This window comes from Scylla paramamosain, unplaced genomic scaffold, assembly GCF_035594125.1.
Source record: "Scylla paramamosain isolate STU-SP2022 unplaced genomic scaffold, ASM3559412v1 Contig1, whole genome shotgun sequence".
NCBI classification, from domain to species: domain Eukaryota; kingdom Metazoa; phylum Arthropoda; class Malacostraca; order Decapoda; family Portunidae; genus Scylla; species Scylla paramamosain.
Window position 1 is genome coordinate 4,967,501 of NW_026973666.1, and position 15,000 is coordinate 4,982,500.

At 35.8% G+C, this 15,000-nt stretch overlaps 3 protein-coding genes across 3 annotated transcripts in view; 2 read left to right on the forward strand and 1 right to left on the reverse strand.

Moving 5' to 3' along the window:
* Window positions 1–9,392, forward strand: part of LOC135095712 (ADP-dependent glucokinase-like) — an 18,886-nt gene extending 9,494 nt beyond the window's left edge. Inside the window, 5 exon segments of the mRNA XM_063996724.1 lie at window positions 1–159; window positions 1,480–1,586; window positions 2,281–2,464; window positions 3,160–3,291; window positions 3,425–9,392. The exon segment at window positions 1–159 is cut by the window's left edge and continues 5 nt beyond it. Coding sequence (XP_063852794.1) covers window positions 1–159; window positions 1,480–1,586; window positions 2,281–2,464; window positions 3,160–3,291; window positions 3,425–3,520 — 678 coding nt within the window. The 3' untranslated portion in view covers window positions 3,521–9,392.
* A 281-nt stretch (window positions 9,393–9,673) lies between these two features.
* LOC135095765 (NADH dehydrogenase [ubiquinone] flavoprotein 2, mitochondrial-like) lies at window positions 9,674–13,109 on the reverse strand. Its single transcript, XM_063996851.1, has 7 exons — window positions 12,955–13,109; window positions 12,490–12,552; window positions 11,969–12,031; window positions 11,060–11,250; window positions 10,486–10,693; window positions 10,033–10,185; window positions 9,674–9,887 (listed from the first exon to the last, which is right to left on the reverse strand). Exons 1-7 carry the CDS (start codon window positions 12,991–12,993, stop codon window positions 9,870–9,872), a joined length of 735 nt encoding a protein of 244 aa, XP_063852921.1. The 5' UTR covers window positions 12,994–13,109; the 3' UTR covers window positions 9,674–9,869.
* A 136-nt stretch (window positions 13,110–13,245) lies between these two features.
* LOC135095763 (eEF1A lysine and N-terminal methyltransferase-like) overlaps window positions 13,246–15,000 on the forward strand; it is a 7,003-nt gene continuing 5,248 nt past the window's right edge. The window contains 3 exon segments of the mRNA XM_063996850.1: window positions 13,246–13,806; window positions 14,056–14,178; window positions 14,500–14,716. Of these exon segments, the coding sequence (XP_063852920.1) occupies window positions 13,715–13,806; window positions 14,056–14,178; window positions 14,500–14,716 (432 nt within the window). The 5' untranslated portion in view covers window positions 13,246–13,714.

Consider the following 15,000-nt stretch of genomic DNA (forward strand, 5'->3'; position numbering starts at 1 on the left):
CGAGAGGAAAGACTGGGCGCTCTTAGCAAACAGTTAGCGTCTCTTTCACCGAATGCCCTAATACACTTCGAAATGGCGTCGTTTACAGAAGAGGCCCTGCTGCACGGATTGGTGGGGAATGTTTTGCCATATTCTGACTCCCTCGGCTTGAATGAACAGGTGAGGAACGTAGAGATCAACAGGTAAATAGATAAACATGTATGCTATTACTAGAACCATGAAAAAAGTCTTAAATTTGGTTCGTGTTCTGATTACGGCTGTTTGCGAAGGCTGTACAGGTGACTAGCTGGGATTTCAAGGGTGTTTCTCCTGTTGGTAGGGTAGAAATGTTGTTAATCTGTCACTAGAGCCTTGAAAACACTCTTGATAATCCTCTCGTTCACTACAACTGCTTCCGAGAGCTGTAGAGGTGACTAGCTGGGATTTCAAGGGTGTTTCTCCTGTTGGTAGGGTAGAAATGTTGTTAATCTGTCACTAGAGCCTTGAAAACACTCTTTATAATCCTCTCGTTCACTACAACTGCTTCCGAGAGCTGTAGAGGTGACTAGCTGGGATTTCAAGGGTGTTTCTCCTGTTGGTAGGGTAGAAATGTTGTTAATCTGTCACTAGAGCCTTGAAAACACTCTTGAAAACCCTCTCGTTCACTACAACTGCTTCCAAGAGCTGTACAGATGACTAGCTGGAATTTCAAGGGTGTTTTTCCTGTTGGTAGGGTAGAAATGTTGTTAATCTGTCACTAGAGCCTTGAAAACACTCTTTATAATCCTCTCGTTCACTACAACTGCTTCCGAGAGCTGTAGAGGTGACTAGCTGGGGTTTCAAGGGTGTTTTTCCTGTTGGTAGGGTAGAAATGTTGTTAATCTGTCACTAGAGCCTTGAAAACACTCTTTATAATCCTCTCGTTCACTACAACTGCTTCCGAGAGCTGTAGAGGTGACTAGCTGGGGTTTCAAGGGTGTTTTTCCTGTTAGTAAGTAGTAGTAGTAGTAGTAGTAGTAGTAGTAGTAGTAGTAGTAGTAGTAGGAGATGATAGGCATAAGTAGGTAGGCATATTTTGTACAGGGGCTGCTATGTGTAGGCCTATGAGCTTCCTACACCAACCCTTGTGCCCTTGTTTGCTTGTAAGTTATGCATCACACACACACACGCACACACACACACACACACACACACACACACACACACACACACACACACACACACACACACACACACACACACACACACACACACACACACACACACACACACACACAGAGATATGAGAGAAAAAATTGTCTATTTATCCATTAATAATAACATAATTCTCTCTCTCTCTCTCTCTCTCTCTCTCTCTCTCTCTCTCTCTCTCTCTCTCTCTCTCTCTCTCTCTCTCTCTCTCTCTCTCTCTCTCTCTCTCTCTCTCTCTCTCTCTCTCTCTCTCTCTCTCTCTCTCTCTCTCTCTCTCTCTCTCTCTCTCTCTCTCTCTCTCTCTCACAGGAGCTACCTAATCTGTACAACATGCTGCGATATGGTAACATCACCCTCGTGTCGGACTACAACCCTCGCGTCGCTGTGGTTCTTGATCAGATGCGTTATGTATTCAGGTGTGTGTGTGTGTGGGTGTGTTTGTGTGTGTGTGTTGTGGTGTTTTTCAAAGCCACAGATGATTAATGTGGTTCTCAAAAGTGTTTCTCCTGTTAATAATGTAGAAATGTTGTTAATCTGCCACCAGGACCTTAAAAACACCCTTAAAAACCAGATCACTTATTTTCTCCTGTTAATAATGCAGAAATCTTGTTAATCTGCCATTAGAACCATAAAAACACACTTAAAAACCCACATTTCTTATTGTTTCTCCTGTTAATAATGCAGATATCTTGTTAATTTGAAAAAACCTAACCTAACCTAACTAGACCTAACCAAATCTAACCTAACCTAACCTAACTAGACCTAACGTAACCTAACGTAACCTAACCTAACGTAACCTAACCTAACCTAACCTAACCTAACCTAACTAGACCTAACCGAACCTAACCTAACCTAACCTAACCTAACCTAGACCTAACGTAACCTAACCTAACCTAACCTAACCTAACCTAACGTAACCTAACCTAACGTAACCTAACCTAACCTAACGTAACCTAACCTAACCTAACTAGACCTAACGTAACCTAACCTAACCTAACGTAACGTAACCTAACCTAACCTAACCTAACCTAACCTAACCTAACCTAGACCTAACCTAACCTAACCTAAATAGACCTAACCTAACCTAACCTAACCTAACCCCCCACACAGACACCTGAGCGGTACAGGCAGCAGCGACAACAGTACTGGGCGACGTCACCTTTCCCGACTGCACCTCCACACCCTCGCATTTCAAGCTATTATGGTGCGCAAAGGAAGCAAATGGACCAACACTCTCGCTGCTGCTACCAAGGCTGCGCTCACTGCTAACAGACATGTGTGTGGGAACGCTGAGGTGAGTGCGTGTAATAATAAATAATAATAATAATGATAATAAACGGTTTATTCTTTAGGTAGTCAACAAACTGAAAATGTACATTGGGGTTGGGGAAATACTTGACATTAATCCTAAAGGTAAGTTAAATCTAGAAGGTGTGTGTGTGTGTGTGTGTGTGTGTGTGTGTGTGTGTGTGTGTGTGTGTGTGTGTGTGTGTGTGTGTGTGGTATTTAGACATGCTTTCGTATAAAAATCTCTCAGAATGATGGTTTTTCAAGGCCACAAAGATGATTAATTGGGTTTTCAAGGGTTTTTCCAGTTAATCTGCAACTAGAACCTTAAAAACACCCTTGAAAACCTGTGTTACTTATTGGTTCTGCTGTTAATAATGTAGAAATCTTGTTAATCTGCCACTAGAACCTTAAAAACACCCTTGAAAACCTGTAACATTTATTGCTTCTCCTGTTAATAATGTAGAAATCTTGTTAATCTGTCACTAGAACCTTAAAAACACCCTTGAAAACCTATGTCACTTATTATAAAATGCAGAAATCTTGTTAATCTGTCACTAGAACCTTAAAAACACCCTTGAAAACCTTTATCACTTATTATAAAATGCAGAAATCTTGTTAACCTGCCACTAGAACCTTAAAAAACACCCTTAAAATCCTTCTCATTCTCTCCCTCTCCCTCTCTCCCTCTCTCGTTCACAGATAAGCCTAGAGAAAGCCAAAATGTTAATGGATGATGGATTCACCCTATCGGAGGAAGCTGGGGCTGGCAGGGTGATGTTCGACAACAAGAGACCCGTTGCCTGCTGGTCTGAGGAGGGTGGCACTGTTGAGGTGGGTGGAGGAGGTGGAGGAGGTAGAGGAGGTGGAGGTAATGAAAAAGATCGATTAAATAAGGTTAAATAAATAATCTTTCACTTATTATCTCTCTCTCTCTCTCTCTCTCTCTCTCGCTCTCGCTCAACAGGTTTGCATTGCGCCAGTGTTGGTTTGCACATCTGTCAGGCACACGGCTGGTGGCGGGGACAACATATCTGCTGCTGGGCTTATCCTCCAGGTGTAGTGCAGGTGTGTGTGTGTGTATGTGTGTTTGTGTGCTTAAGAGATAGTATTAATTGCAATAATGATGATAGTATTAGTAATGGTAATACTAGTGAGAGAGAGAGAGAGAGAGAGAGAGTACAAATTCTTCTTTATATTTTAAAAGAATGCAAAAATTTTTAATTCTTTAATATCTTTGAAAAAAAGGTATAATTATTTTGTTATTATATTTATTATTTATTATTATTGAAGTTATTTTTGTCTTTCTTTTCATTCTTTTATTTATTTTTTTCTTCAATGTATGGCTAGGAAATTTTACTACTACTACTACTACTACTATTATTATTATTGTTATTATTATTATCAGTCATATCTTTTAATCTTGTTTATTTATATACATGCTCACTCCTTATTTAATGTTGCCAAGTGGTGTATTTAGATAACTTTTAATTTTATTCAACTAGAGTGGTACCAAAATATTTAGCGGTAATTATGGGCGATTTTGTGCTAACTTTGCTTCTTTTAATCTTGCGGTAATTTCTTGTTATTATTATTATTATTATTTATTATTATTATTCTTATTTATCTATTTATTTGTTTATTTATTTTTTATCGTGTTTGTGTTTTGGGATATTTAGTGCTAATTATGCTAACATTGTTTCTCTTAATCTTGTGCTAACTTCCTGCTATTTTTCTATTATTTTTTTTCCTTTTCCTTATTATTATTTGTATTTTATATATATTTTTTCATTGTGTTTGTTTAATGGGGTATTTTGTGCTAATTTTGTGCTATTTTGTGCTATCTTCCTGTTTTTCTATTAATTTTTCTCTTTTTCCTTATTTATTTCTGTTATTTATTTTTATTTTTTTATCATGTTTGTGTTATGATATATTTTGTGCTATTTTGTGCTACCTTCCTGTTTTTTTTCAATTAATTTTCCCTTTTTCCTTATTTATTTATATTTTTCTTATTATTTTTCATCTTTGTTCATGTGTTTCAGGATATTTTGGGCTGAGTCGTTGGTTCTTATAAAATATTCTTCCGCTATGTGATATTTTGCGCTTACTTTAGCCATATCTTGCTAATCTGCTTCGTGGTTTGTGCTAACTTTACAAATCTTACGCTAATCTTATTTTATGCTAATTACGATTTTATTTTGTGCTAATCTTGTTTCTCTTTTAATCTTGTGTCTTCTTCTTCATCATCATCATCATCTTCTTGTTCTTGTTCTTCTTGTTCTTATTCTTCTTGTTCTTCTTGTTCTTCTTCTTCCTCTCCTTCTTCTTCTTCTTCTTATTATTATTATTATTCCTGACTTCTTCTTCTTCTTCTTCTTCTTCTTCTTCTTCTTCTTCTTCTTCTTCTTCTTCTTCTTCTTCTTCTTCTTCTTCTTCTTCTTCTTCTTCTTCTTATTATTATTATTATTATTATTATTATTATTATTATTATTATTATTCCTGATTGCTTGTACTTAATGTGCCATATATTTTTTCCCGTTTTCTTTCATTTTCTTTCCATAAATAACAAAAAATGAGAAAAAAACATAATTTATACGTAAATTTCAACCGTACTTCGTTTTTCTTTACCACAGTCGTGTGTGTGTGTGTGTGTGTGTGTGTGTGTGTGTGTGTGTGTGTGTGTGTGTGTGTGTGTGTGTCATTATTCCCCGGTGTTGTGTTGTCTTTCTTGTTTTCTTTTTTTCTTTTTTTTTTGCTATTTTTGTTGATATTTTTCTTTATTTTCCTTGTTTTCTTGATTTTCTTAATTTTTCTTATTTTTTTCTGATTTTTATTTATTTTTATTTATTTTATTTTTTACCTAAATTTATGTATTTCAATTTATTTATTTTCGTTTTTTCTTTAATTTTTTTCTTAATTTTTCTTTTTTTTGTCTCATAAATACATTAACAATTTTATTTCCTTAATTTTTATATTTATTTTCATTTATATGTGTCATTTCAAGCCTTTTATTTATTTATTCATTTATTTATTCATTCATTTATTTATATACATTCTTTTAAGCACATTCTTTAAGTATACATCAACATTCCTAAGCTCTTGTTATGATGAAATTTAAGTATATATATTTTTTTTATTTACTATGACAAATCGAATACTTTTTTTTAGCGGTTTCTATTTCGGCAAGTAATGTTTAGCGAACGAAAAATTTCTCTAAGCAAACATTCCCAAACTTTCTATACATAGCTTTTATTTCATTTATCTATGCCGGCATTCATAAACTTACAAATTCAAGTTTTATTCTATTTTCATCTAGCTTCCAACACTTTTTCGTTTTCAAATCACTTATATTTTTTAAACTAGAAGATTTTAGGCACGTATTGTATAAGAGAATGAAAGAATATTTGTTTTAACTCGGTGAAATTTCATAACAATCTTCTGTTTATCCTCATGTCACCAGCCATACAGCAAGAAGCCATATTTTTGAGGCTTAAACATAGAATCCATTGTTGTTTAGTTGTTAAAATAATTCAGCGTTGATTTTTACGTTGCTTCTGATGAGTGAGGCATGAAAAGTGTTGATTTAGCCAGTAACTTTCAACAAAACACTCATTTTAAACTCTACAGGGACACGAAAAGCCATATTTTGGGGCATAAACGTAGAATTTGCTTTAGTTTAGCTATTAGAAGCATTTAAAATCGTTCCTCTTGTTTTTTTTTACGAGTGAGGCATGAAAAGTATTGATTTAGTCAGTATCTTTCAACAAAACACTCATTTTAAACTCTACAGGGACACGAAAAGCCATATTTTGGGGCATAAACGTAGAATTTGCTTTAGTTTAGCTATTAGAAGCATTTAAAACCGTTTCTCTGTTGTTTTTTATGAATGAGGGATGAAAAGTATTGATTTAGACAGTAACTTTCAACAAAACACTCATTTTAAACTCTACAGGGGCAAGAAAAGCCATATTTTGGGGCATAAACGTAGAATTTGCTTTAGTTTAATTATTAGAAGCACCAAAAACCGTTTCTCTGTTATTTTTTACGAGTGAGGCATGAAAAGTGTTGATTTAGCCTGTAACTTTAACAAAACACTCATTTTAAACTCTACAGGGACAAGAAAAGCCATATTTTGGGGCATAAACGTAGAATTTGCTTTAGTTTAGCTATTAGAAACATTTAAAATCGTTCCTCTTGTTTTTTTTTTACGAATGAGGCATGAAAAGTGTTGATTAAGCCAGTAACTTTTAACAAAACACTCATTTTAAACTCTACAGGGACAAGAAAAGCCATATTTTGGGGCATAAACGTAGAATTTGCTTTAGTTTAGCTATTAGAAGCATTTAAAATCGTTCCTCTTGTTTTTTTTTATGAGTGAGGCATGAAAAGTATTGATTTAGTCAGTAACTTTCAACAAAACACTCATTTTAAACTCTACAGGGACAAGAAAAGCCATATTTTGGGGCATAAACGTAGAATTTGCTTTAGTTTAGCTATTAGAAGCATTTAAAATCGTTCCTCTTGTTTTTTTTTTATGAGTGAGGCATGAAAAGTATTGATTTAGCCTGTAACTTTAACAAAACACTCATTTTAAACTCTACAGGGACACGAAAAGCCATATTTTGGGGCATAAACGTAGAATTTGCTTTAGTTTAGCTATTAGAAGCACTAAAAATCGTTCCTCTTGTTTTTTTTACGAGTGAGGCATGAAAAGTGTTGATTTAGCCAGTAACTTTCAACAAAACACTCATTTTAAACTCTACAGGGACAAGAAAAGCCATATTTTGGAGTATAAACGTAAAAGTCGCTTTAATTTGCTCATTAGAAGCACTTAAAACCGTTTCTCTGTTGTTTTTTTTAAGAATGAGGTATGAAAGTTTTGAATATAGGCATCATTTTATATTAAGTTCCTGTATATTGTATAAATTTGCATCCAGTCATTATTCATTTACGATATATTAACTTCCAGCAACATTTATTTATCAGCATCCATCTTTATAGCCTGTTGTTCCTTTAAGTTCCCTGTTATCTGTTTATCTATTGTCGTTTTTTTTTTTTCTAATATCTATTGTAGTGTTTATGCTATGCACCTTTCTTGTTTATCTTCTAAGTCATTTTGTATTTCATTGTCATTCATTAATAAACTAAGTCATTTTTTTGTGATTAATTTCTATTTTATTTATTTTTTTATTTATTTATTTTTTTCATTTAATTTAATTGGTATCGGCGCAAATTTTCATGTATTTTTTTAATATTTTATTTATTTATTTATTTTTTTGTTCATTTAATTAACCGCGTACGTTCGGCGTATGTGAAAGATGAGAAATAATTATGAAGATTAAAAGAATTAGTGTTTATTTATCTATTTATTTATTTATTTTTGTCCTTTCGTTTTTTTTATTTATTTTTTTTATATGAAACTTGAGAAATAATTATGAAGACTAAAAGAATCAGCTTTTTTATTTATTTATTTATTTATTTATTTATATGTCACGATAGTTAAGAAAATTCGCCATGTTTTTTTACTATTCTTATTTTATTTATTTTTATGAAAGTAAGAGAAATAATTGTAAACTTCGCTACTTTTGGCGTGAAAGAAATGGAATTATTACCGGTACAGTGTTTGTTATTACCTAAATAAGTTTATAGAAGAATAAGTCAACATTTTTTTCCAGTATCTCTTATTGAACTCTGAATATTGAAGTTATTTTCCTTTTTTTTATTATTAGAGTTAAAGAGATCAATTACGCAGGTTTTATTATTATTTATTTATTTATTTATTTATTTATTTGTTTATTTATTTATTTATTTTTTTAATGAAGGAAAATTTACTTCTTTGTTATTGTCAAATTTGAAAACCTGAATAACAACATTCCTGCCTTAGTAAACCTTAAGAAATCCATTTATTTATTTCTATTTCGCTTATTAATTTATTCATTTCGCGCGTATAGAAAACGGGGCTCAGCCAATTAACGAAAGATGTATATATTTATTTATTTATTATTTAGTTTTTCATTTAACTGATATTTTACTTAATAGTCTAATTCATCAACTGTTTATTTTTCTATCACTATTTTTTTTGTCGATAATGTTTTTTTTCTCATTTTATTTATTTATTTTTTATTTTATTATTTTCCCGTGATATTAAGTTTAATTTTTTTTATTTCATTTCTAATTTTACGTATAAATGAGGTTGGGCGTTGTATGGACAGAATAATATCATTGTATACGTGACAAGGGAGTGTATCTGTATAACCTTAGCAGTATAAATGACCTCCTGTACTTTGAAATTACATAGATATTAACCAAAATGTGAATTATTATTATTATTATTATTATTATTATTATTATTATTATTTATTTATTTATTTATTTATTTGGTCTAATGTAGTATTAATAATTAGAAAGATGTATTGTATTATTATTTCTATCATTATTCAACTTTTTTTTTTTTGTTACGTCTTACTTATAATTAAAAAGAAGTATAAGCTTAGTGAAATTATTATTATTATTATTATTATTTACTATTATTATTATTATTATTATTTACTCTACCATATTATACTTAAAAACATATTATCATTATTCATTTTTTTTTCATCTTATTTATAATTGTAAAGATGTACAGAATAAATATATTGTTTGTAGAAAATGGAAAACATGCCAAGATTGCAAAGGTGTACTGGAAGGGGAGACTTAACAATTATAAACCAAGATTGCAAAGGTGTACTGAAAGGGGAGACTTAACAATTATAAACCAAGATTGCAAAGGTGTACTGGGAGGGGAGACTTAACAATAATTATTATAAACCAAGATTGCAAAGGTGTACTGGAAGGGGAGACTTAACAATTATAAACCAAGATTGCAAAGGTGTACTGTCTGAGTGTATGCGTTTGTGTGTGCGTGAGTAAATAAATTAAAGTGTTAAATTGTTTGTGTTTGTTATTAATGTTACCTTCGTTATTAATTTAGGAGGAATGAAGGAAAAAATAGGGGATGGGTGAAAATAAGGATGAAAATACGAGAAATGAAGAAAAGAAATGAGGATAAAATAAATAAATAAATAAATAATGATAAAATAAGGAAAATTAGGAAATGAAGAAATAGATAAAGCAGAATAAAAAAAATAATGAAACAGAATATCAATAAATAATAAATAAAAACAAAATTAAAGGAAAATAAACAATTACAAACAAGGAAATAAAAAAACAATAATAATAATAATAATTACAACTGCATTTAATCCACAAAATTACAACAAGATTACATTTTCTTCCCACTAAGCCACAGAAACCATAGAAAACGGCACTAGGAGAGGTCAGGTCGCCGTTTTCTGCTGTATATACACTGGTGCCATCTCGAGTCACTGCCTTCTTGACCTGACCTCGTGAGTGGGGTCAGGCTGGGTCATTTAGAGGTCATCACGCACCTGTGGGGAAACAAGAGGTGGTGTCAGTGATAAAATTGCAATATGATTCATAATCCTTATATAATTTGTGTATATTCATTTCAATACCATTTTCTACCATTTAGTTCTCCCCTTCTTCCGTCACCCCCACCCCCCCTTCACTTACCCTAAAGCCAGGGCCAGGAGGGGGGCCAGTGAGGGTAGTCAGGCCACCAGCAGGCTCGGCAGCAAACCTTCCACTCCTTGGGCCGGCCTTGGGGGTCCTTCCGGCAGCTAGGGAGTCTAAAATTTCTGACACGTCCGAGTCTCCTAGGTCCTCCTGTGGTGAAGGGAAGGGGTGGGTGAATGGGGAGAGATGAGAGGAAGGAGAGGGGATGAGAGAGAGGTGGAGAGGAAGAGGAGGAGGATGGAATGTGGGTATTTAATGAGAAATTTGGTGTTCGTGAATAAATGGTGTTAATGGGTGAACTGGGCTGACAGTATGAAATGGGAGGACTTGTAGAACACACACACACACACACACACACAAACAAAACCCACACAAACACACACACAAACAGTAATCATCATTTATCTACATCAAGGGGACTAACACACACACACACACACACAAACGTACATAATAATCGTCGTTAATTTGCATCATGGGGGCGTTGACACAGGCACCCAGGCACTCCACTTCCGACAGGGTAAACAGGCCGTCCGGGGTTGTGTGGCCAGGAGTAAGGCCCAACTTGTCTTTGATCATGGCCATCACTTGGTCCGAACCTCTCAGCCAGCAGGGGGTGGTGGTGCAGACCTGAACGTGGTATTTGCCAACTGGGTTCCTGTGGGGGAGAGAGAGGAGGTGTGAGGAGGAGAGAAGGGAATGAAGAAGGAGGAGAGATGATGAAGATAGAGGATGAGGAGGAGGAGGAGGAGGAGGAGGAGTCTCTCTCTCTCTCTCTCTCTCTCTTCACCTTTCTTTGCTTCCTCTCTCTCTCTCTCTCTATCTACCAATTTATCTCATTTCCTTCTCTTCCCTGTGTCTAATCTCTCTCTCTCTCTCTCTCTCTCTCTCTATCTGTGTCTAGACTACAAATCATCTCTCTATCTCCTGTTTTCTTTAGTCTCCCCTTTAACCTGGACCTGTACCCCCTACCCCCCCACACCCCCCCACCCCCCACCCCCACCCCCCCACACAAGCCCCTCACCTCATATACATCGTGTAGAACGTGGCCACTTCATAGACTCTCATTCTTGGCATATCGAGCATCTTCGCTACAGTATGCATGGCTGTGATGGGAAGCCAGTTTCCGACCTGCCGCTGAGCCAGGTCGAGTAGCGGGATCACTGCGGCCTTCTTGTGGCCATCTGGGTAAATGGACATGATGGCCTCGGCTCGCTGGGGGGAGAGGGAGTGCGGGTTACGTTTGGTTTGAGAGAGGGAGAGAGAGAGAGAGGGAGAGAGAGAGAGAGAGAGATGGTTTGCTGTTGGTTGTTGTGGTGGTGGTGAAGGAGGAAGGGAAGTTCGTCAAGGAAGGAGGAAGAAGAAGTTCGTCAAGGAGGAAGAAGAAGGAGGAGGAGGAGAAGAAGGTGGAGGAGGAGGAAGAAAAGGAAGAGAAAGTTTTGTCAAGGAAGGAGGAAGAAGAGGAAGTTTGTCAAGGAGGAAGAAGAAGAAGGAGGAGGAGGAGAAGGTGGAGGAGGAGGAAGAAAAGGAAGAGAAAGTTTGTCAAGGAAGGTGGAAGAAGAGGAAGTTCGTCAAGGAGGAAGAAGAAGGAGGAGGAGGAGGAGAAGAAGGTGGAGGAGGAGGAAGAAAAGGAAGAGAAGTTTGTCAAGGAAGACGAGGAGGAAGAAAAGGAAGAGAAGTTTGTCAAGGAAGACGAGGAGGAAGAAAAGGAAGAGAAAGTTTATCAAGGAAGACGAGGAGGAAGAAAAGAAGAGAAAGTTTGTCAAGGAAGAGGAGGAGGAAGAAAAGAAGAGAAAGTTTGTCAAGGAAGAGGAAGAAGAAGAAGAAGAAGAAGAAGAAGAAGATTAAAAGCCCAAGAATAGTGACAGCCTGGCCACACACACAGAGGAGGTCACCAGATAATATATTTCTCATTATTTCACGACAATCTCACCTTCTTGTTTTCTGCTGTGAACTCAAACGGTGTGTCTGGGTTATTCTGTGCTGTGTCCCGGTGCTGTGAAGGAGAGATAGAGAGAAATGTACTAATTATTATGAGAGACAGTGATCATTGAGGGAAGAAGGAGAAAATACACTAAATATTGTGAGATAAAGTGAGATTGATAATTTTTGGGGAAGGGGAATAAATAAATAAATACAGTAATTATCATGAAATAGATAAACAGGCTGGAGATATTTAAATAATTCATATACAGACAAACACACATACATACATACATACAGACAGACAGATAGATCAATATTCACCTCATTTACATATACACACATTTACTAAAAGACAGACAGACAGACATATACGAATATACATTGTTGTAGTAGTAGTAGTAGTAGTAGTAGTAGTAGTAGTAGTAGTAGTAGTAGTAGTAGTAGTAGTAGTAGATGAAAAAACATGATTAACAGTAGTAGTAGAAGTAGTAGCAGTAGTATTAATAATAGTAGTAGTAGTAGTCTTACCACAAAGAGGGCGTCACTGGCAGCAGGGGCGGTTCTGTGTACGCCTCTTACTCCCTCCCTAACCTGAAACATTTCAACACAATTAACACCGGATAATGAAAAAAAATTAATACCACCCCGTTACCTTAAATTACAAACATTTTTTTTCATGAAAGTAAATATTTATGATAGTTTTGCTTGTCTTGTGACCCCCCCCTGCCTGCCTCCCTCTCCCCCATTCCCTTAGACGTAAACAGCATTACCTAACTTACCTAACCCCCCTTTAAGGACTCCAACACTTCTTCGACATCTTAAATTTACGTTTTTTTTGTATATTTAAACGTTAATACGAAAGAATAGAAGAGAAAATACGAATAATAAGTCGCCGTCTCTCCCCCGTTCCTCATTCTCTCTCCCTTGTCTCTCATCCCTCCCTCCTCTCCCTCTCCACCCCTCCCTTATTCCTCCACCCCCCCCAGTACTCACAGAGGGGGAGGTCAAAGCGCGGGCCAGCCGGGTCAGCATGGTAGGGTCACGAATAAGGTCTGCTTAAGGGTCTCCCCACCTCGGCCAGCAGTTAACCAACGATCTTGTTCTTGATCTTGGCTCGAATTTTGATGAACTGAGGATCAAAAAGTCATATGAAGGAAAGGAGAGAGAAATAGTAATAAAAAAAGTAATGGAAAATAATTAGGAGTGATTTAGTGAAGAGATAAGTGGAGAAAAGGAAGATAATAAGTTGAAGTGCAAGAAGAAGAAGAGGAAGTACCAGCTGACTCGAATCAAAACAAACAACACGTGGAAGAGGGAGGAGAGAGGAATTGTGATAAAAGTAGTAATAAGAAGAATAATTAGAAGTGTTTGAGTGAAGAGATAAGTGGAGGAAGGATTGATAATGAGTGGGTAAGGGAGAAGAGGTAATGAAGAGGAAGTGAAAGAAAATAAAGAGGAAGAGGACGAGGTGGCAGACAGAAAATTACGGAAATCAAACGAAAGAAGGAAATAAGGAATAAAACAGGAGGAGACAGTGATCAATAGAAGAAGAACAAGAATAAGGAATAGAAGAAGATAAAGAAACTGTGATAGATAGAAGAACGAGAAGAGGAGAAAGAAGAAAAAAAATAAATAAATGAACAAGAATAGGGAAACTACGACAGACAAAGCGAATAGAGAAATAGAACAATAACAAGAAGCAGCAACGATAATAAACACAAGAAGAAGAGGAAGAAGAAAATAAACAACAAAAATGAGTCTTTTACCTAAAACATACCAGGAATTTAGCTCAAAACATTATTGGAACACTTTCTTCACCCGACGTGGAGAGAAGGCCTTTGAATGGTAAACAGCAAAAGTAGTAGTAGTAGTAGTAGTAGTAGTAGTAGTAGTAGTACCTTTATAACTAACATATATTCTGCTTGTATATGCATAAAAACCACACCCGATTGCATTATGGGTATATTTAACCATAACCCTTCCTTCCCATACACAGACCCCTTTTATAAGACCCATCAGCCAAAACCACCCATATTTTTAACCATATATCGCTTGTACCACTGTATACCTGACTGTCTGTATTTCTGATTACAGGTATGGGGAATATACAGAACTGTGTGGGCTGTTACATAAATATATACGACCTAATGATGAGGTTCTGGTGGCTGGCTGTGGCAATTCGATCCTCAGTGGTGATTTATATAAGGTTGGATACAGGTGAGAGAGAGAGAGAGAGAGAGAGAGAGAGAGAGAGAGAGAGAGAGAGAGAGAGAGAGAGAGAGAGAGGTTAGCTTAATTTCCTGTTTAATATTGAACTAGAGAAAATATTAATGATAGAGAGAGAGAGAGAGTTAGTTTAATTTCCTGTTTAATATTGAACTAGAGAAAATATTAATGATAGAGAGAGAGAGAGAGAGAGAGAGTTAGTTTAATTTCCTGTTTAATATTGAACTAGAGAAAATATCAAAGACAGATAAATAGATAAAGAGAGAGAGACAGAGAGAGAGAGAGAGATAAACACCCTCGTAACACCCACAGGAACTTAACAAACATCGACAACAGTGAGGTGGTGATTAGGCAGATGAAGGAGAAGCACAAAGCCGACTGTCCCAGCATGCAGTGGGTGAAAATGGACCTCTCTGCAATGGACTTCGAAGATGGTGCGTTCTCCTGCGTACTAGATAAGGCGGCTCTGGATGCTGTGATGACCGACGGCTCCGCTGATGTGGTGGCTTTCGTCAATAAGTATTTAAGTGTAAGTGTGGCTTGTTTACGTAAATTTGGGTTGATAATGGTAGTAATTGTTGTTGTGAGTTTGGTTGGGTTGGTGGTGGTGGTGGTTGTGTAAGTGTTTTGTGTGTTTTTTTTCAGGTTTGGGGTTAAAAAAGTAGTGTTTGTTTATCGTTTGTTTTTGTGTTTGTTTCTTTGTGAGTTCATAAGTGTGTTTTTTTTAATCGTTTTTGACGTACGTTTTTATTTATTTATTCATTTCATCTGTTCATTTAATAATTGCCATAGTTTAACGCATTCCAGCTCCTG